General features: G+C 44.1%; 1 protein-coding gene across 6 annotated transcripts in view; it reads left to right on the top strand.

Annotated features, from left to right (window-relative positions):
* Positions 1-48: 48 nt before the first annotated feature.
* The window catches only part of LOC121536803 (low-density lipoprotein receptor-related protein 2), a 58,470-nt gene continuing 36,026 nt past the window's right edge, over positions 49-22,492 (top strand). For all 6 annotated transcript variants that reach the window (XM_041844372.2, XM_041844371.2, XM_041844370.2 and 3 more), the window contains exons 1-20: positions 49-198; positions 9,496-9,612; positions 10,423-10,533; positions 10,666-10,779; positions 11,012-11,128; positions 11,769-11,912; positions 12,045-12,164; positions 12,288-12,416; positions 12,973-13,142; positions 14,207-14,430; positions 16,895-17,101; positions 17,267-17,469; positions 17,561-17,701; positions 17,880-18,083; positions 19,552-19,744; positions 20,596-20,721; positions 21,041-21,171; positions 21,458-21,595; positions 21,703-21,987; positions 22,180-22,419. In XM_041844372.2, coding sequence (XP_041700306.2) covers positions 90-198; positions 9,496-9,612; positions 10,423-10,533; positions 10,666-10,779; positions 11,012-11,128; positions 11,769-11,912; positions 12,045-12,164; positions 12,288-12,416; positions 12,973-13,142; positions 14,207-14,430; positions 16,895-17,101; positions 17,267-17,469; positions 17,561-17,701; positions 17,880-18,083; positions 19,552-19,744; positions 20,596-20,721; positions 21,041-21,171; positions 21,458-21,595; positions 21,703-21,987; positions 22,180-22,419 — 3,223 coding nt within the window. In that variant the 5' untranslated portion in view covers positions 49-89. The remainder of the gene's footprint in view (positions 199-9,495; positions 9,613-10,422; positions 10,534-10,665; positions 10,780-11,011; positions 11,129-11,768; positions 11,913-12,044; positions 12,165-12,287; positions 12,417-12,972; positions 13,143-14,206; positions 14,431-16,894; positions 17,102-17,266; positions 17,470-17,560; positions 17,702-17,879; positions 18,084-19,551; positions 19,745-20,595; positions 20,722-21,040; positions 21,172-21,457; positions 21,596-21,702; positions 21,988-22,179; positions 22,420-22,492) is intronic.

The following is a 22,492-nucleotide window of genomic DNA, read 5'->3' as shown; positions in this document are numbered from 1 at the left end:
ACGCCCCTTTTCATCATCTAGCGGGACAAGAAAGAGAGAGGCAAGCAGCAGCATCCCAGTCCCTAGAGCACCTCCATCTGCCCGGCTTCATGAGGAGCTGGACGGAACAGCCGGGACCCAGCATCAGAATGTGGAGAGCAGTGCTTGCAAAACTTCTCATTATATTGATTTTGTGTACTTTCCGGTGTCATTCACAAGGTAAGAGTATCCTAAACTCATCTAAACACAACCTTTATTCATGTGAACCTGCTATGAGATGTTTCTGTATATTTGCCCTCGAAAAGGAAATGTCAACCACTTGTTGCCTAGACAATAACATCTATGAGGTAGAGTGGCTGATTTGTAGTTATTGGGGATGTTTTTTGAGGACATGATTTAACTAAAATGTTGATAGGCAAACAATAATCTTGTTGATAGACAAATTAGATTGTTTGCCTATCTATCAGTCAACAACAAGCCATGTAGCCATGTGTGGCAAATCTACAAACTCCTTGGTCAGTTATTTTCCCAGCCCTACAAATATTTTTTTGGGCAACCAATATACTGAATTAATTAATATAGTTTACAATATTTGAATTCTTTAACAAAACTATTTTACTCTAAAGCATTATTAAAGCTTGTATTGAGCACAAAGCCTCCTTCAGACAGATTTGAAGTTCTTGGAGAACTTTTGCCTGAGTTTTGCCGTTGCTAGGTAACAGAAGCGGACATGTGACTTGCGGACAATATGTGTGGACTGCAGTTACTCGTACAAATACTAAGAGGAACTCAACGCCTTGCCTAGTGCACAACCCATCAAGATGATAACTAATTATATAGCTGTAATTTAAGAACCCATTTTCTTTCAAATGTTGTAGAAACTAGTCATATACCCGGCTTGATAGATCTGAAAGACTCTTGTGTTTCTCTTGTAGGCCTAGCTATTCCCTAGGCCTACTGCTCAAATTGTAATCTGCTTTCTTTTTGCTCAACCCTTAGTATGTAAGCTCCTTAGTGTGAATCAAGCAACTAATTACGCTGCAGCTGCTGCTGCATGAAAGCGACCATTTCTACCTAAGGAGCAACGGGTAAAATAGTGCATGTAAACAACAAGGGGAAAGTACTTGCAACCTCACATGTAGCCATCCCAGGCTTAATAAACTATGTTTCTTCATCATTTTTACCAGCTGTGTTGCGTTAAGCCTATATAGCGTTACGTTCCCAGACAATACAAAATAAGAAAGTAAGTCAAAATACATGTAAAAAGCCACAAATATTTACATAAAATGTAACAATTTAAATGATCCAGTGGCATTTTGTAGTACATAATATGGAAGTGATCTCTGCAAGCTGAGGATCTGAGCAGTCTTGGCCAGAATTAATTTTAATATTGAATCAAATAAGGGCTTTGTCAGCATTGTCAAGTTAATAATGAGCAGGTTTGTCCCTTAAAAATTAATGATGTACCAAAGATTTGTGTCATCATAGGTTAAAAAAACATTCAAGTCAACAAGTAATCAAAGTCATCTATTTCAATCTATGCCCAATTGCATGTGCATTTCCATGACTAGCAACAGAGCATCATGCACTTCCTGCATCTTTTGCAGTTTTGCATCATGGCACCTGTTGATCTCCTTTGAAATGTGAGGCAGGAATGGTTGATTTATTCCAGATTCATTCGGCATGTGTTTGAGAGGAAATGAGCCTTGAAAATGACCTTGATGCATGTGGACAGGCTACTTTCTCTAATCCATTGAGCCTAATGTCTGATAGGTCAGCTTGATGATTGTTTAATGTGTGACAGACAGTCTTTTGTTGCTCATTATCAAGAGGCTTTGAAAGTGTTGTAAAATGCCTGTGTCAGTATAATGGATAATGTGACACACTTGTAGGATGATTTAATGTTACAGCAATAGGTAACAAAGGAACTGGACTTGGTGAATGAATAACCTCCGTCATGGCTAGTTGACCATCTTTTGCTAGTATGCAGATTGTGGCGGTTCAAAACATGTTTTTGCTGGTTAATTGTATGAATTATGGGGCTAAGTGTCTTTCAAACCGCAATCATTTGCCACAAACAGGCTTGGTCATTCAGGGTCTTATGAAAAACATGCGTAATTGATTTAGAAAAAAATTGATACAAAGTAAACCAGGATCAACAAGATGTTCTGTGTCAGTGTTACACACGTTGTATATTACAGGGGGATTTGGGGTTGTCTAATTAACATTTCCCCTACTATCTCAAATAGGTGTTTTCAGTTTGTTTCTCTCACTAATTGAGTTTAACCTATTATACAGCATGTCACAACAAAAAACACTTGTGGGTTGATGTTGAAATTTCACAAGGCACAAAAAACCCTAGCCAGCATGTGTGGCTAAACCTCACACATGCTGCGTCCTTTTCCGGTTTAGGCCTAAATCCTTGAGCAACGGTAACGCTCTATTAGGGAACAGAAGTTGGGAACAGAAGTTAGCACAGTTGGCTTAAATGAAAGACTAATCCTTTCTCATTATACAGCACTCTCAACCCAGGTCCCAGACTATTATGTGATGCATAGGGTGCAATGTTTAGGCTAACTCAATGCTCATTTTGTGTTGAGTGACAGTCTGTCAGAGGCAGTGAACCCAAATATTTGACCTCCCGCAGTAATGCAGTGTAACATCTCAATTTCTGCTGCTTCCTAGACATTTCTAGTTTTTAATTTTTTAATTAAAATTTTATAAATGTTTTTTTCAAGTATGAATTAGAAGTACAGCTTAATTCCTCACACACTATTTATTGCCTCCTTTTGGACCTATGCCACTGCCAAACTCCCTTGGGCTTTTCTCTGTTTTGTGTGAGGCCGTAAGAGCCAAAGTCAGTTGTTCAGCAATTGACTGCTTTCTGTTGCATTGATTTCCATATGAAATAGAGCAGCAGCACTTCACTCTGACAGCATGGACGGATCCAGCACGCCACGCTGCCAGCCGTTTTCTAGACGCACATTCAGAGAGATCGAGGGGAAGCACCAAAACAAGGCGGTAGTGATGAAAGCGGCTACACCTCTTTCAGGGGCCCCACATGATTGGAAAGAGATGTTTTGGAGAAGGGACAATATCTTTTTTGCGGGGTGGTGTGGGGAGTGGACTTCTATTCCACTTTAGCTATAGTGTATTCTGCATTCTGCTATCTCCATAGTCCCTTTGGCGTGTTGACATTTCCAGTTATGAGGTTTCAGCCCTGCTGGCTCTTCAATTGTTCCATTGTGATTTCACAGTGGGGTCTGAGGCATTGGGAGGCGTCATTCTAATGAAAATTCCTCTGCTGCTCCTCTTTGTTTGGCAGGAGTAGGGCTATCTTTCATTGTGGATAGTGTGGGGTTCTCGCCTGCTGTGGGTTTAAGATGGCTAATTAGAAAAGACATGGTCAGAGAGATGAAGAAAAAGAAAACATAAAACTGAACAAAACAGGCAAAACAAAGACACTAACGAAAAAGTACCAATCCTTAGACACCAGATTCTTAAGAGCATATTTGCATCATATTGACCACTTTTCTCTTAACTTTCTCTTAATAGCCTCTATGTTGACCATTGTTATTACATTTTGGCTTTTAAAAATCAATTTATCAATTTATTCCTGAAGGAATAGTTACTCCAATGACAAAAAAAAGGAAGACTATGGCTGAATGTAAGAGCAGCTCACATTCATTGAAAAGTCCACTTTAGCCTGCCAGTCACCTTTCCCAGAACTGATACTGTCAGGAAACACTGGCTTCATTTGAAGGTCTCAGAATATTTGGTTTCCTTTTGGCAAAGGATGTGGAAAGCTGTTAACCTAATGTATAGCAGACAGGGATTATGATCATCCCCATTGTTGCTCGGAAGTCTTAGGAGTGTGATTCCTCTCTTAGGAGTGTCCTTCCTCTCTTAGGAGTGTTCTTCCTCTCTTAGGAGTGTTCTTCCTCTCTTAGAAGTGTCCTTCCTCTCTTAGGAGTGTCCTTCCTCTGTTAGGAGTGTTCTTCCTCTCTTAGGAGTGTTCTTCCTCTCTTAGGAGTGTCCTTCCTCTCTTAGGAGTGTCCTTCCTCTGTTAGGAGTGTTCTTCCTCTCTTAGGAGTGTCCTTCCTCTGTTAGGAGTGTTCTTCCTCTCTTAGGAGTGTCCTTCCTCTGAACTTGAAGTCCAGTGATGCTTATTATTTATTATATTTCTTTGCCCTTTAAAATTTTGTTTTTGTTTTGTTTTGTTGATTAGCTGGTGGACATTGACACATGCAATCCTACTTCTGGGTCAAGCAACAAGTGATCATGGTTTTATAAAACATTTTGGAAGTCTCATTAAACAAAATTAATCACTATTTTCAGTATTATCCTGGAGTTGTCAATACACCCATGGTTTTCTTCTGATATCTACCGTATATTGAAACATGTTACGTATTCGGAGTTGATCTAATAATGATCGTAATGGCATGGAGCATGAGACTGCTGACTGTCTGTTCAGGGGTACTGAGCTAAACCCAAATGTCTTTCAGTGGTGTTACTGTGCTGCTCCGATATTGTATGCACTGTTTGTCTTACCTACCATGTTACAGATGATGCTGAAACCTCCGGGATCATTGCCTCGCAACAAAGGCACCCTTTGAGCTAATGGGGGAGCAATGTTATCATTAGTAAACTGAGCAGGAAAAAGGCTTGCATCCAATTGGCTGGTGAAGGAGTTAAATATGAAGCCCATTTGGCTGGCGTAGTTTAAAAGAAGTTTGGTGGTGTCGGCTAATTATTCTGAGACATGACCTCATGATATGAGAAGCCCATCACAAGGCTTTTAGTGCAGTAGCACCGCCATGACCCCACAACTCAAGTGGAAGTGATCCATCTTTGAAGAGCCCGTTACATAAAAGAGATGATAAACTACTGACTCGCCTATAATAAACTGTCTGCTCACACAAAATGTGTCAACTGAATGGGCTGAGATTTTTCAAGTCAATTCATTACAGCTTATGACTGTTTGAAAAGGAAGGAACATTTCCCTTTTGGCTTTTGGCATTTGGTTCAGTAGTGGTCATATTGTAAGTGCTCTTTTTTCACCTGTCAGAGGTTATTGCTTCGCCAGACTTGTTCTATAATTAAGTAGCTTGGCAGAATCATAATATCAGTGTCCAGCAATACCACTTTGGCCTTGAATAACCGGTGCCCCCGCACATTGACTCGGTACCGGTATCCCCTGGATATAGCCTCGCTATTGTTATTTTACTGCTGCTCTTTAACTATTTGTTACTTTTATTTCTTTGTATTTTTGTATTTAATATTTTCTTTGTATTTTTTGGTTTTCATTCTTAAAATTGCATTGTTGGTTAAGGGCTTGTAAGTAAAAATGGATTTGATTTGATAGCACCATGACCCAATTAGAATGGGGGGACACTGACTGAAAGTTGTGGGGAAGGGGTGCGAATAGACAGCGCTGCTGAGCGGAGGTGACGCAATGCGTCCAAACAGGGCCGGATTTAAGCATTTGGGGCAGATATATAATGCTATTCTACACATTTTGTCATAAGGCTGAAATATAAAATAGCCCCTGTGGCAATTTCACCTATGTTGTAGGAGTCACAATACATGTATTAATGCATTATGTATTACATAATGATTTATGGATATCCCCCATTGACACATTTATGTTATGTGGAAATTGTTCATGAATCATTATCCAAAAATGTTATTGTCCAAATTTGGAAATGTAATGTTTATTTTGTATTTTTTTTGTATTTTGTGTGTCATTTGATTGGTGGGATGGTAGTGTAAGATTGGAAATCAATGTCATTGCATTTTCATTACTGATTTTATTTCTCACAGTGTTGTTTGTTTCTAGGTCAATGTCTTCAGTTTGTTTTGTAACTGAGGTGTAAAACCTTTCTCTTCAGTACATATTTGACCAAGCAGGGAGTGTGTTGAAAGGTAGTCGATAAGACATTGTAGACCACCAACCACAAACATACACCACCAACCACCACCTTGCATCTCCCTCAGCAAAAAATGTGGGTTTAAGGGTTGCGGTACCACCTGGTACCGCTATTTATTCCAATTACATTTCTGACAAGGAACAGCATGCACATTAAATCAGGTTGTCAGAGAGAGACAATCAGAATTGCACATTCCAATTCGGACTGGTCTGACAGAACGCTCTGTCACTGAACTATGCTGCCTCAGTCAATATCTCCTGGAAAACGTCAGGGATGGTAAAGTGGTGGTACCTTATCTCCTCAGATGCCACTCAGTGAGAACATCAAAAGGAGGCTTGGGATGAGTGTGCTGAGGGTTGTATAACTGTCTGGAGGATGGCTGGCACGCTCATCTCCAGGCCCTCTCAATGCTGTTAACAGCATGCTTCATCAATAAGAGACATTCCCAAACACACTTAACACTGTTTAGTTGTTTTGATAAGAGACGCGAAGAGTTCCGTCTATTAATTGGACATAGTAGACAGGGAAAATAAGGAATTATTTCAAATTTCGGACCTAATTAAAAAATACACATGATCAACTGATTAAGAGAATGGAGAATTATGCACCTGGGGACTGAAGGTATTACAAAAAAGTAACTTAGAATTGGTCCAAAATATGGAATGAAGAGAGCTTTAGTAATAATGATATCTCCTGTATGAAGGTTGTGAGACCGGGCAGTTCTGGTGTGGGACAGGCCGATGCATCCCACAGGACTGGCATTGTGATGGAACGTCAGATTATGTAGACAACTCTGATGAAGCCGACTGCCTTGAGTAATTTCTCATCTGGACTGGACGGCATTATTACCTTCTCCCTTTACATTTCATCAGGATTTGTCAAATTTACTCACATTTGGCTGTTAAATTGTATCGAGAGCTGCAAAAGCATTGCTTCTTAGAAGTATCTTGTGTAAGAATCACCTGGCATTGTCATACTTAGACCTTCACATACATATTCCCTAGTGGCGCAGTGGTCCAAGGCACTGCATCGCTGTGCCACTAGAGATCCTGGTTCGAGTCCAGGCTCTGTCGCAGCCGGCCGCGACCGGGAGACCCATGGGCGGCGCACAATTGGTCCAGTGTCGTCCAAGGTAGGGGAGGATTTGGCCGGCAGGGATGTGGGTTCGTTTCCCACGGGGGGCCAGTATGAAAAAAAAAACATGTACGCATTCACTAACTGTAATTCGCTCTGGATAAGAGTGTCTGCTAAATGACTAAAATGTAAATGTAAACCCTGGATTTCTAATCCCTTGATATTATTGACTCCCGAATGGCGCAGTGGTCTAAGGCAGTGCTAGCTGTGACACTAGAGATCCTGGTTCGAGTCCAGGCTCTGTCGCAGCCGGCCGCGACCTGGAGACCCATGGGCGGCGCACAATTGGTCCAGCGTCGTCCAAGGTAGGGGAGGGTTTGGCCGGCAGGGATGTGTGTTCGTTTCCCATGGGGGGGGCCAGTATGAACAAAAAAAAAACATGTATGCATTCACTAACTGTAAGTTGGTCTGGATAAGAGCGTCTGCTAAATGACTAAAATGTAAATGTAATATTGACTGTTGTTGCTGATAGGATAGAAACTAAAATGGGATGTGCTGTGTGTCTCCTTAGCCCATGTAACATGTGATGAGTGTCACGCCCTGGCTCGGGGGACTCTCGTATGTTGAGCCAGGGTGTTAGTTTCTATGTTTTGCATTTCTATGTTGGCCAGGGTGGCTCCCAATCAGAGACGGCTGTAGTTCGTTGTCTCTGATTGGGAGTCATACTTAGGTAGCCGGTAGGCTTTCATTCTTTGTGGTTTCTTGTTCTTATTTGGTTTGTGTTCAACCGTAGACATCACGTTATCGTCTGTTGTTTTGATTGTTTTGGAGAAACCACCTCGACTGGATCAAGCAGCGTGACGAGGAGAGAGGATGGACTTGGGAGGAGATGAGTGCGAGTCTGGCAAGAGGGATGGAGGCCTTGGCCACGGGTAGGAGTGAAGCCCATAAATTTTTTAGGGGGGGGCTAACGCCGTGGACGACGGGGCAGCAGGAGGCCGCCAGGTTACGGGAGTCACTGGTCACCAGGGGGAAGGAGGATGTAGAGGCACGGCGAGAGGTACTGGCGTGTGTTGCCAGTCCGGGCCGGCCTGTTCCTGATCCCCACGTAGGGCCAGTGGTGTGTGTTCCCAGTACGGTCCGGCCTGTTCCTGCCACTCGCACCAAGTCAGTGGTGCGCTTCGTCAGCCCGGCTCGGCCCGTTCCTGCTCCCCGCACCAAGTCAGTGGTGCGCTTCGTCAGCCCGGCTCGGCCCGTTCCTGCTCCCCGCACCAAGGCAGTGGTGTGCTTCGTCAGCCCGGCTCGGCCCGTTCCTGCTCCCCGCACCAAGTCAGTGGTGCGCTCGTCAGCCCGGCTCGGCCCGTTCCTGCTCCCCGCACCAAGTCAGTGGTGCGCTCGTCAGCCCGGCTCGGCCCGTTCCTGCTCCCCGCACCAAGTCAGTGGTGCGCTCGTCAGCCCGGCTCGGCCCGTTCCTGCTCCCCGCACCAAGTCAGTGGTGCGCTTCGTCAGCCCGGCTCGGCCCGTTCCTGCTCCCCGCACCAAGTCAGTGGTGCGCCCGTCAGCCCGGCTCGGCCCGTTCCTGCTCCCCGCACCAAGTCAGTGGTGCGTTTCATCAGCCCGGTTTGGCCCGCTCCTGCTCCCCGCACCAAGTCAGGGGTGCGTTTCGTCAGCCCGGCTCGGGCCGTCCCTGCTCCCCACACCAAGCCAGTGGTGTGCGTCATCAGTCCGGCACAGCCCGTGCCTGTTCCACTGGTGCCTGGTTCAGCACGGGTCAGCTGCTTCACGCCGGAGCTAGAGCAATCCGCTCCACCAGTGTGCAGTCCAGCTCCGGTCAGCAGGGCCAGACCGGACCAGGGGTACTTTGGGGGGTTAGAGAGCGAGTGGGGATCATGCCCGGAGCCGGATCCGCCGCCAAGGCGGAGTGCCCACCCGGTCCCTCCCCTGTTGTGTTTGGTTGGCGCGGTCGGAGTCCGCGCCTTTAGGGGGGGGTACTGTCACGCCCTGGCTCGGGGGACTCTCGTATGTTGAGCCAGGGTGTTAGTTTCTATGTTTTGCATTTCTATGTTGGCCAGGGTGGCTCCCAATCAGAGACGGCTGTAGCTCGTTGTCTCTGATTGGGAGTCATACTTAGGTAGCCGGTAGGCTTTCATTCTTTGTGGTTTCTTGTTCTTATTTGGTTTGTGTTCAACCGTAGACATCACGTTATCGTCTGTTGTTTTGATCGTGTGATCATTGATATAATAAATATGTTCACCTTCAACGCTGCGCATTGGTCCTCCTCCTTAGACGATCGTGACAATGAGAGTCATTTCCAGTGCTTGAGTGACTTTGCAAAAGAGGAAGTCAATACACAAGTACTGAGTAGACCATACAGTGTACAAAATATTTCATTTAGAATTTTCACCAATGTGACAGGTGTCACAAATGTAAACAAAATAATCTATTACAAAGGCAATTAAGATGTAGAGAACTGTTACGCTTGTGGTTAAATTGCTCCTCAATCTCTCTGCAGCTGGTAGGACATGCTCCAGTGGGCAGTTCAGCTGCACCAATGGGGCCTGCATCCCAGGGGAATACAGGTGTGACCAGCTGACCGACTGCTCCGACGGAGCTGATGAGAGAGATTGCCGTAAGTCCCCCAGTGTGGCTTACTTACCTTCTTGCCTCCTCTGGCATTTTAATCAATTTGTAAAATGAAGAGCCTCACTGACTGACAGAATGGCCACAATATGCTTCTTGTTGTCAGAGGTTGATTGCAGATTCCTTGGTGGATTAGTCAAGCTGAAGTTCAGCTGCTATTCCATTATTGTGCTGATATGTTAGACTCACACTTTGGTAATTTCACAATGTCCGAAAAAATGCCAAGGCTGTTTGTGGTGCTAATAGAAAACTAGTTTTTATCCTCCCATTAGCTTTTAGCATTTTGTCTTGTTTGTGACTGTACAGGCTGAGCCTATTTGCCATAGTTCCGTACAAAGCTTTATATGTCGGAGGTGAATTGTCACCATGACTTCATGGGGGAGCAGCCAAGGGTATATTTCACATGTGACCAGCTGGTTCAATTAGGGTGGGCCCTTCTACTGTTAATGAGATTAAAAGGGGGGTTATAGCTGCTGTTGTGGCTGCTAAGATAATGATCTGCTGCAGCAGACTGTTACATTTGGCTAATTGCAAGGGTGTCATTAATGCTTGAGTACATGAGAACATTATATAGGAATGTTTAAGACTACTGACATTTAAAACATTTGACGTTTGACATTTGAGACATGTTTAAGACTACTAGAGACATTTGACGTTTGACAGGGTAAAACGTTATACACCTCTTTGAACAAATGATTTGATGCTGATTCCTTATATTCCTTGAACATTCCACAGATGGGTTTGTTCTATGTCAGTCTAGTATGATTGGCCTGTTCTGGTATGTTAATTTCCTTCTCAGACTACCCTGAGTGTACAGAATTGAGATGTGCCAACGGTGCCTGTTATAACCAGAACCAGCGCTGTGACCAGGTCCTGGACTGCCGTGACGGGTCAGACGAGTCCAACTGCAGTAAGTGTCCACTTCTGGCCATGACGCATGGCCGCGCATTCAACCAGGCCCTCTTCCTGAGCAGCAGGGTTGAGATGAAGAACTTATACAGACAGTCAGTCGCTGAAGGGGTTTTGTGTCTGTTTTCTACAGCACAGCACTGCAGCAGTGGCCTGTTCCAGTGTGGCAACGGAGAGTGTGTCCCTCAACGCTACGTCTGCGACCATGACGACGACTGTGGAGACAGGAGTGACGAACAGCACTGCAGTGTGTACCTCTACCCTCCTCGCACCACTGCGGCTATCTGTCAACCTCGAGTCTGCACCTCTTATCTTAACTCCCCAGATAGATTCTCCCCCTAACCTGGACTTAATCTGACCTTTTCTACATGCTCTCTCTCTCTCTCTCTCTCTCTCCGTCTCTCTCTCTCTCTCTCTCTCTCTCTCCGTCTCTCTCTCTCTCTCTCTCTCTCTCTCTCTCCCTCCCTCCCTCCCTGTAGCCTATCCCCCTTGCAGAGGGAGCTACTTCACGTGCCCCAGCGGTCGCTGTATTCACCAAGTCTGGCTTTGTGACGGAGAAGACGACTGTGAAGACAATGCAGATGAGAAAGGCTGTGGTATGGACGCTACAGAGTTCCACCTCCCCATCCTCGTACTAGTCCCTTTGGTCAAATCTCTCTGGACACATTTCTAATATTGGACACAGAGCCATGAAAAGGAAACAGTATGCAGGTTCAGTGGAAGCACACATTAATGAGTGAGAAACGCTGCTGTGTATGATCCTGATTCCCCTCCATGGTGGGTATGGGCTAGGAGCTATGCTTGTGATCCTTTAAGTGTGGTATTCAAATGCCTCTTTGTGGCACAAGATGGCTCAGCCCTCCAAAGAGCTTTAGAATTCCTCCTCACTGCTCTGAAGAGTGTGTGTTTTTAGAGGATGGGCTGCAGAACCCTCCAAGCCCCCATGTGAGCCTCTCGAAGCACTCCCCCCCCCCCCCACCCCCCTCAGTGATTTAAAGTAACAGTGTTTTCCCAGACAATGAAGTTTGAGTCACGGTGCCCTTGAGTTCAGCCCGTGCATTCCTATGAAGATAAGTCTGCTGTCTTCAATGCATACCTCACACATTGTTGCTGTTTTCGCAAAGCATGATTGTGGCGTGTGTACAACTCCTGTGCTGCTGGTTCCCTCCTTTTTTTTGTTCTCTATTGTCTCTGGTGTGGTCCAAGGCAGTGAATATGACTTTGTTTTCTCTGTAGATGCCATACCACGTGAGTGCTATCCTGGAGAATGGCCCTGTCCGTCCTCAGGCCTATGTATCCCCATGGACCAACTGTGTGATGGGAATGCCCAATGTCCAGATGGAGAGGATGAGACCAACACCACTGCTGGACGCAATTGCAGTCAGTAACAATACAACCAGTTTAACATACATACACACACACACACACACACAGACACACACACGCACACACACTAACCTTTATTTTGAAAAGTGCCATTGGGAGTAATGTGTGTCTGTCTGTGGTTATCAGGTATCTGGAGGTGTGCCTCTCTGAGCTGTGAGCATCGCTGTCATGCGTCCCCCGAGGGAGGAACCTGCTCATGTCCCTCTGGATACATTGTCAACAATAACAACAGCCGCTCTTGTATTGGTAAATACTGATACATTCACTCATTGACATTGAAAGAACTGGAAACTCAGGCTACCGGAGGTAGAATATGGGATGTGTGCTTTTGACTCATTCAGTTTTTTCTTCTTTTATTATTGGGTGAAGACTTTAATGACTGTACGATGTGGGGCGTCTGCGATCAGCTCTGTGAAGACAGGATGGGAACCCATCGCTGCAGCTGTCGAGAGGGCTATTTCCTAGAGCAGCACCGATACTGCAGAGCTAGCACCTCAAGTGAGTGGCCATGGTTGAGCTTCAATATACTTCAGCATATCAAACCCATTCCTCCAGGCCAGAGGCTTCAGCCCCTCAGCCCAGCCTCCTATCTGCCAGCCCCTGCCCGCCTGCTCTGCTTTCTGGTGCATTGTTGCGCACTGAGTGTTGTTTCAGCCAGTCGTTTGCTTCTGTGGACCAATGAATGGCTATTGACCAAGAGATAGACCCCTCTGCCTTTGAGTATGAGGCTACCAGCAAGGATAGATTTTCTCTGTTAGTAATACAGATCAAATTATCTTGGCTATATGGGTCCCTAAAAATGACATAAAATGGATTAAATTAAAATAAAAAAGGTACTACCATAGATTTAGATTTGAATTAGGTATCAAAGCTGACTGACTAAAATGTATAGTTTTTTTCTTCACTATCTCTTCCACTCATGTGTAAAATCATTAATGATTACTTATAGGTAAAGCCAAAAAATAAATGTACTGAAAAAGCATATGACAGGTGCTCCTAACCAGAGATTATGAAATGTCTGATAATGTTGTCTTACTTATTGCCTTGTCTGTAGCTGGAGTACCCTCACTGATCTTCTCCAATGGCCGAGACCTGCTGATTGGTGACATCCATGGGCACAGCTCACGCACCCTGGTTCATTCCCGGAACAGAGGAGTCGTTGTCGGGGTGGATTTCCACTACCTCCTGAATAGAGTCTTCTGGACGGATACTATTCAGAACAAGGTAATACTTCTCTTTGAATACTCAGATACTTCATCCAATCCCCATCGTGAATGGTTTCCTCTGGCCCTGTTAAAGGAATCAGTGCATCGCTAGAACTACCTGTACAGTAGACCATAGTTACAGTCCACAAGATAGAAAGGCTTATTGTTTGAGGAAATGCTTGAGTTGTACAGGAACCTTCCCCCCTCAAAGGAGAGGGAAGACTTTGACAGATCTCTTAAGAAATCACCACTGTTAATACTGTACAAATGGCAGACCTGATGGCTCCAACAGGACTGGGTCATAATGAAGGGGAAGTACATTGGGAATGGAATCCAAAATGTCTAATCAGAAAACTGATGCTGTCTGATATACTAGTACGATGTTCGCATAGCTCTGTGTCATTTTTGTAACTTTCTCATTTTCAAAGTGATCGTGCAGTATTTGTTTCCACCATGTTATATGCATTCTTTGGCCAGCTCAAAGGGCTTTGTTCAGCCTCTTGGCTTCTGTATGGTTTGAACCCAAGCCATGAGGCTGAAAAACAGGGACGTACCAGGAGCGGGATATCTGTGTAGATCAGCTACCTCCATGGCAGAATGACAGCTGATTTAAAGTGGGGGGGACCACAAACAGGGCATGTGAACGTACTAGGGAGGTTAAACTAGCAGGCTACTTCCACATCTTCAGTTTCTCTTTAAACAGGTCAGCTGAAAATTCTGCTTTTTAGACGTCTGGATCTCATTTCAAACGAGCCAGAGCTGTAAAGAGCACTATCCCTTCCTAGGTGCCAAGGCTTCAAGCCTGAGAAACTGGTGCCATCTTTGAATCGGTAGGGTAGAGGTTTCAGAATAATACCTGACCGGCACCACTCAAATGCTACTAGACAGACAAGATGGAAGTCAGACAAGCAACCAAAGCCCAACCGTAATAATAGTAATTTCCTTCCAATTTCATGGGTAATGTGGTGACAGATCCCATCCCTGTTTCTCGGTATGTCTCTTTTTTATATCTCCATGTATTTCCGGAGCCTTAACCACCAAAAGGGCTAATCTCTTAACAACAATCCTTTAATTTGTGGGCAGGTGTTTTCGGTGAATATGGACGGTTCCAATATGCAGGTGGTTTTAAATGTATCAGTTGACTACCCTGAGAACCTGGCCGTGGACTGGGTGAACAATAAACTGTATATGGTGGAGGCCAGCGTCAACCGGATTGACATGGTGGATTTTGACGGGGATAACCGGGTGACGCTGATCGCAGAGAATCTCGGAAACCCCAGAGGGCTGGCCGTGGACCCAACTGTGGGGTGAGTAGAGCGGACCTCCCCCATCCTCTATCCCTCCATCCTCCATCCATCTATCTCGCCGTCTCTCTCTCATGCTGCACCGGTAGGAAGTTATAAGCATGTGAGATTAGTAGATTGTCCTGGGGGATTAGTGAGCAGTATTAAAAGTGATGAGCCTCATTGTAATCCAATAGTACAGTTCAAGAGGGGAGACTGGGCCAGGTGGCTACAGGTAAATTAGGAAGTGATAAGAAACGTACACACTTGCTCTACCTTGGTGGGATTTAGGGCTGGCCCACCTGTAGATCCAGAGACAAAGACCATAGAGGATGTACAGTATCTGTTTCAAATTCAGTAAAAAAAGGAAATCCGCTTATGTCTCACCTTTTGGTAGCCCTTTCCTGCAGTCAAATGACCTAGTGGCCTCATGGGTGGAATGTTATTAATATTTTTCATAATTTCATAATTAATAAACTTTTTTTTTTTTAAGCTGCTGAAAATCCGGTGTTTCTATGTCAAACGGTTTTGTTATATTTCAGTTTTCTGTAATGTACATAAAGTGTAATATTGGGATGCAAACTCAAAATGTAATACATTTCAACTCTCCAGTGGGGAGAACAAGTATTTGATACACTGCCGATTTTGCAGGTTTTCCTACTTACAAAGCATGTAGAGGTCTGTAATTTTTATCATAGGTACACTTCAACTGTGAGAGACGGAATCTAAAACAAAAATCCAGAAAATCACATTGTATGATTTTTAAGTAATTAATTTGCATTTTATTGCATGACATAAGTATTTGATACATCAGAAAAGCAGTACTTAATATTTGGTACAGAAACCTTTGTTTGCAAAGGTCTTGGTCTTGACCAGGTTTGTACACACTGCAGCAGGGATTTTGGCCCACTCCTCCATACAGACCTTCTCCAGATCCTTCAGGTTTTGGGGCTGTCGCTGGGCAATACGGACTTTCAGCTCCCTCCAAAGATTTTCTATTGGGTTCAGGTCTGGAGACTGGCTAGGCCACTCCAGGACCTTGAGATGCTTCTTACGGAGCCACTCCTTAGTTGCCCTGGCTGTGTGTTTCGGGTCGTTGTCATGCTGGAAGACCCAGCCACGACCCATCTTCAATGCTCTTACTGAGGGAAGGAGGTTGTTGGCCAAGATCTCGCGATACATGGCCCCATCCATCCTCCCCTCAATACGGTGCAGTCGTCCTGTCCCCTTTGCAGAAAAGCATCCCCAAAGAATGATGTTTCCACCTCCATGCTTCACGGTTGAGATGGTGTTCTTGGGGTTGTACTCATCCTTCTTCTTTCTCCAAACACGGCGAGTGGAGTTTAGACCAAAAAACTCTATTTTTGTCTCATCAGACCACATGACCTTCTCCCATTCCTCCTCTGGATAATCCAGATGGTCATTGGCAAACTTCAGACGGGCCTGGACATGCGCTGGCTTGAGCAGGGGGACCTTGCGTGCGCTGCAGGATTTTAATCTGTGACGGCGTAGTGTGTTACTAATGGTTTTCTTTGAGACTGTGGTCCCAGCTCTCTTCAGGTCATTGACCAGGTCCTGCCGTGTAGTTCTGGGCTGATCCCTCACCTTCCTCATGATCATTGATGCCCCACGAGGTGAGATCTTGCATGGAGCCCCAGACCAAGGGTGATTGACCGTCATCTTGAACTTCTTCCATTTTCTAATAATTGCGCCAACAGTTGTTGCCTTCTCACCAAGCTGCTTGCCTATTGTCCTGTAGCCCATCCCAGCCTTGTGCAGGTCTACAATTTTATCCCTGATGTCCTTACACAGCTCTCTGGTCTTGGCCATTGTGGAGAGGTTGGAGTCTGTTTGATTGAGTGTGTGGACAGGTGTCTTTTATACAGGTAACGAGTTCAAACAGGTGCAGTTAATACAGGTAATGAGTGGAGAACAGGAGGGCTTCTTAAAGAAAAACTAACAGGTCTGTGAGAGCTGGAATTCTTACTGGTTGGTAGGTGATCAAATACTTATGTCATGCAATAAAATGCAAATTAATTACTTAAAAATCATACAATGTGATTTTCTGGATTTTTGTTTTAGATTCCGTCTCTCACAATTGAAGTGTACCTATGATAAAAATTACAGACCTCTACATGCTTTGTAAGTAGGAAAACCTGCAAAATCGGCAGTGTATCAAATACTTGTTCTCCCCACTGTATATCTGACATGGTACATGTCTTCTTTTTTTAAGACCATAACCATGTGTGTGAGGTGTATACTTTTGTTTCAAAGTAGATTTGTTTAAGACTACCAGGAAACACAATGTGACCCTGATTTAGCCCACTACAGTAAAAAAGTTGCAATCTTGGTCGTTTTATAGCTAAAAGGATGAATAACTTCGCTGCTTGGAATCCAGTTTACCAATGTTCTATATTGCGTCCAGTACATAGCAACCTACTGTACTGGTAACCTGTACCTAACTAAACCAAAATACATTTCTTCACAGGTTCCTGTTCTTCTCAGACTGGGACTCTCTGAATGGAGAGCCAGGTTTGGAGCGGGCTTACATGGATGGAACCAATCGCTATGGGATCATCAGGACTAAATTGGGCTGGCCAGCAGGGATCACACTGGATATTGATGCCAAGCGGGTGTACTGGGTTGATAGCCGCTATGACTATATTGAAACCACCACATATGATGGTCTTCATAGGTAAGCATGCCAGATATTTTCCCTACGAAAGAGCTCAAATGAGATGTTGTTTGGCCAAATGTCTGAAGACCATATGTAAGAACGGAAAACAATTCAGATCTCTGTCAAAATGGGATGGATATAGGCTTTTTATACACCAGCCTTATTTTATAATCTCCCTTTCAGGAAAACAGTGGTTCATGGAGGTGCTGTGATCCCCCACCCCTTTGGCATCAGTATGTTTGAGCACACTGTGTATTTCACTGACTGGACCAAGATGGCCGTGATGAAAGCCAACAAGTTCATTGACACTAACCCTCAGGTGGTCTATACCACATCTCAGACCCCACATGGAGTGCAAGTGGTACACCAACTAAGACAACCATATGGTAAGCATGTCACTGATACAAATACTCCACTGATCTGTCCCACCTCTGTATGTTCTGTCAGTGACTGAGCGTGTGTGTGTTGTGTTTACAGTGGCGAACCCTTGCGGGGCAGACAGGGGCGGCTGTGAGCAGATCTGTATTCTAAGCCACAGGTCAGACAACCAAGGCTTGGGCTACCGCTGCAGGTGTCGCATGGGCTTTGACCTGCAGGCTGATGGCAAGAGATGTGTTGGTAAGACCAACACACAAACCTTGTTTAGTTTTTCACTATTTACGTTCAACTTTGTCTTTACACATTACTGTGCTGTGTCCTTTATATGTGTTCTTTATACTGTGAGTGCCAATGTGGTGTGACATAGGATGTGTTATCTGGAGGTTTATGGTGGATGTCTTCTTCTCTCTCTCTCCAGCGGTGCGGCAGTTCCTGCTCTTCTCCAGCCAGCTGGCTGTCCGAGGCATCCCCTTCAACCTGTCCTCTCAGGAGGATGTTATCCTCCCTGTCACTGGAACACCCTCCTATTTCGTCGGGGTGGACTTCAGTGCAGAAGACAATGCTATCTTCTTCTCAGACACGGCTAAAGACATCATCTACAAACAGAAAGTGGACGGCACTGGTGAGAGCATCCTACATTTTATTTAGTTGGATTGATGACTCGATACTGTATGTAGAATTAAACAGTGAAATATTTATGTTAAATATCGTTCTATTTCTGAGTTTGTAGTTCAATTTATTAGAATGTGAAGAAATACTTTTCATTTACTATCATGGATATCTTTTATTTTATTTTTAGTTTACCATATTTACATCCTTACATAATATATTTTTAAGCAGAGATCTCAAGCATGTGATCCAGCCGAGCTTATACCACGGCAGTTAGGGGAGTGCCTTATGGAGCTGGGCAGTGCAATGGGGGAGGAAGGGAAGGAAGGAGGGAGGGAGGTAGAGAGGGATGTAGGAGTGGACAGGAGCATGGACAGCAGTGAAACTATTACGTAACATTTCAAAATCAGGCTCCAGAATGTGATAAAACAAACGCTGGGCACATAATTACTAAAAGTTGTTGAAGCTTCAATATTTGAAGAGTTTATTTCCAAAACGCTATATCCACAAATGTTTTACATTTGTGTTTTTTCATCAGAAATGATTGCTCATGGGTACCTTCATGTGTGTGTAAAATATTACTGCTCTCAGATTTTTCATTCATAGATTTTAGATTTTAGATGTTTTAGATGATTTTGTAATTTTTTGCCAAATGCTATATATCCATTGTTTAGCTGGAATGGAATGTTCGTATCCTGTACATTTGACTGTGCTATGTGGTTGTCTCACCTAGATGTCTTAAGATGAATGCACTTACTTAAGTCGCTCTGGATACGAACATCTACATGAATAAAATGTCAAATGTAAAAGTTTGATCTCATATTGATCTCAAAAACAGATCTCATATTACTGTATTGAAATATTTTTTTACATTTATTTTATTATGTTGATGTTACAATTGTATCATTTGTACATTTCTTTATTAAAAATATAGTTTTTGTTACATTTGACTGTGTAAAACCTAACAGTACTACTTATTTCTCTGAGAGTGAGGTGGATATATAGCATTTAGCAAAAAAACATGATTATTTGTCTCTCTGAAATGAAACCATCAATTGATAGATTTTAAACAAATACATGTCTGTCACTGAACAACACAATGTCATGATTAGATAGTGAAAAAACACACCAATCTCTTTAATAATTTATTTAAACAATAAAAGCTCATTTCCCAACATTTCTTGAAAATGTATATATCGCGTTTTGGAATGAAACTTAATTTATCTTCCAATTTACGACTCGATAGCCCTGTAAAATAAGTTACTTATGTGGTAAATCCATGAAGAAAGAAATTCCAGAATAAAATGAAACCACAAACTGCTCTGATCAGTGGTGTTGTTTTTGCAACATAGGGTTGACCAGCCCAAGTTTTCTCTGTCAGGTCTACATAGGGCAAATGCAAGCTGACAGTCTATTTACTTAAATGTGTTCCTCTTTCATCTCTGTATTAAATGCCGCTGTCACTGCTTTGATCTGCACAGGCAGGGAGGTGCTAGCTGCCAATAGAGTGGACGGCGTGGAGGACTTGGCTTACGACTGGATTTCAAAGAACCTCTACTGGACAGACCCGCGCTACAGGAGTATTTCAGTCATGAAGCTAGCTGATCAGTCCAGGAGAGCCATCATACGCAACCTGAACAACCCCAGGTCCATCGTGGTGCACCCTGTCATTGGGTAAATACAGCTGGGCTGGGATTAAGGAGGAGGGGTCAGGGAGAGAGGCTTGGCGCCACTTCCGGCCAGACTGTCGCAACAAAAATGAGAGAGAAGGATATATAGCAGATATGATAGGGTTCTGTATCTTGTTGATGCATGAAGAGTGTTGACTTTACCGATTAATGCATGCTTTTTACAGCATAATATCCTAATTTAAATGTTTGATTCTATTAAATTAATTAATATAAATGCTAATCAGATTATATTTGTTTAAGATTAATTTAAAGCACCATAGAAAGTCAAAAGGAAACAAAGATAGTGTGAGAAATTGATCAAGTACGCCAAATGTCCCTGGGCAAGCACAATTTAGTGAGGGCATTAGCCAGAACCAGCAGGTCTCAGAGGCCCATGCTTTCATCCTGGATCCCTGCCTCTTCAGAACATGAAAAAGCATTAGCAAACGTAGCACTTATGTCTAGTCACACCTAGCATAATGCGAGAGGTACCGGCTCATTCATAGATTGCCTACGCTTTAAACCCCAAACGTGAAAAAATTAGTCTTTATTTAGTGCTAGTGGGACATTTCCAATAGCTACAAAGTCATAAGGCCTCTGGGTCCAATAGCCTAGATTAGTGCTGCATGAAGGCCGGTATTGTAGTGGACACTAAGAACTTGACTTAAACGGAAAAACCCTGTGGAGCTCTCAAATACTGTCTATATTTCTCAGTTCATAAAATATTTTGAAGTGGTCCTAAAGCCAGAGTCTACTTCGGTTGAGGTGAAAAAGACACTATAATCTTTTCCCATATAAATATATTTTCCCATATAAATGTGAGTGTTGATTAATGTATATGTTTTATTTTGGCAGGTATATTTTCTGGACCGACTGGTACCGTCCAGCGAAGATTATGAGGGCCTGGTGTGATGGGTCACACGCCCTGTCGATTGTAAACACTACACTTGGCTGGCCCAACGGCCTGGCTATCGACTGGAGGTGAGCCAAAGGTCTCAGAGCCTAGCAGGACCAAAGGAATGGCCTCAAAATACACCATTCTTCCTCTTCCAGTAATACTCCGTCAAGAAAACAAATAGCAATTTAATTCATAACAAATCAGATCCTTAGGATTGACTTTGTCACTAAATTGCAACATTGTGCCACCATGTGTATTGAGTTGACATCATGTTTTTGTTCACCCATCTAAGATCCCATTAAGCCTCTTATCAGAATGATCTTCACTAATCCTCGTGACAATATGTTTGTGCAACAGTGTTTAATAATGTCTGTCTGTTCCACTGGTCCTGTCTCCCCCCAGCTCCATGCGCCTGTACTGGGTGGATGCCTTCTTTGATAAGATCGAACACAGCACCTTTGATGGACGAAACAGGCTGTCTCTGGAGCGTATCACTCAGATGTCACATCCTTTTGGTCTCACCATCTTTGGAGGTGACTAAATTTTAACATTTTCTCATGAATTCAATTCGCATGTGGAATGGTATGCAGCACTATTCCATCAATTGTAGATAAAGCTACCCTGTTATTATTGTATAAACGCTTTCATCGTTAAAATATCATTACTACTTGTCAATCCAGCTTGATTGATGATTACCGTGTAATCTTAAACATGAGTTCACTGGTTTTGAGAGATAGAATAGCTAATGTCATAGGTTGTGCCCTGATATTATCAACGCTGGGTCTCACTTTCATGAGCATTCCTGCTCTGCCCATCCAGGTTATGCATATTTCACTGACTGGCGCCTGGGTGGGATCGTGCGTGTGCGCAAGACTGACGGGGGAGAGATGGTCATCATCAGGAGGGGAATCAGCCACATCATGCACGTCAAATCTTTCAACTCCAACTCCCAGACCGGTGAACACCTCTTTCATTGCTTTCCCTGCTGCAGTGTTTATGTTATGGAGGATAGCTATGTGGCCATCACTGTACTCATTAATGATATCCTTTGCTACCCCTCTCAGGTTCCAACTTCTGCAATAGGAATACTAACCCTAATGGAGACTGCAGCCATTTCTGCTTCCCGGCACCGGACTCCCAGAGGGCGTGTGGTTGTCCGTATGGCATGAAGCTGTCGCCCAACCAGCAGACATGTGTAGAGGACCCTTCCAACGAGCCCCCCACGCTGCAGTGCGGTGCCAACTCCTTCTCCTGCACCAACGGGAAATGTGTCCCTCAGAACTACAGATGCGACGGCGTTGACGATTGCCATGACAACAGTGATGAGGCCAACTGTGGCAGAGCTCATAGTAATGCATTTATGTTCTGTTTCAATGGAGTATACTAACTGTTAGTATGTCACTCGAGGCACTTTATTTGGGCATTAGTAATAATGTTTAGTATACTTATACTTAGATTTAAGTATACTTAGAATGGCTTGTTACAGTGTTAGCAAGAAGCAAAACATTTATGTTTCATTAATCATTTTTGTTCTCTCTCAGACACCACCTGCTCACCCAGGGCATTCACCTGTGCCAACCAGCACTGTGTGCCCAGTGGTTGGCACTGCGACGGACACAACGACTGCTTGGACGGCAGTGACGAGCGGGACTGCCCCACCCAGACCCCTGGCACCTGCGCGGCCAACCAGTTCACCTGCGCCAACCACCGCTGCATCCCACACACCTGGGTGTGTGACACAGACAACGACTGTGGGGACAGCTCCGACGAGGCCAACTGCAGTGAGTCTTCTAGTCAAGGATCACCTTTATTTCCACGCATTCACTGTAGGAGTAATTCCTCTGTCGTTGACTG

This window comes from Coregonus clupeaformis, chromosome 23 (assembly GCF_020615455.1).
Source record: "Coregonus clupeaformis isolate EN_2021a chromosome 23, ASM2061545v1, whole genome shotgun sequence".
Classification (NCBI taxonomy): Eukaryota; Metazoa; Chordata; class Actinopteri; order Salmoniformes; family Salmonidae; genus Coregonus; species Coregonus clupeaformis.
Note: the sequence above shows the minus strand (reverse complement) of the source record. Positions and strands in the feature narration are given on the sequence as shown.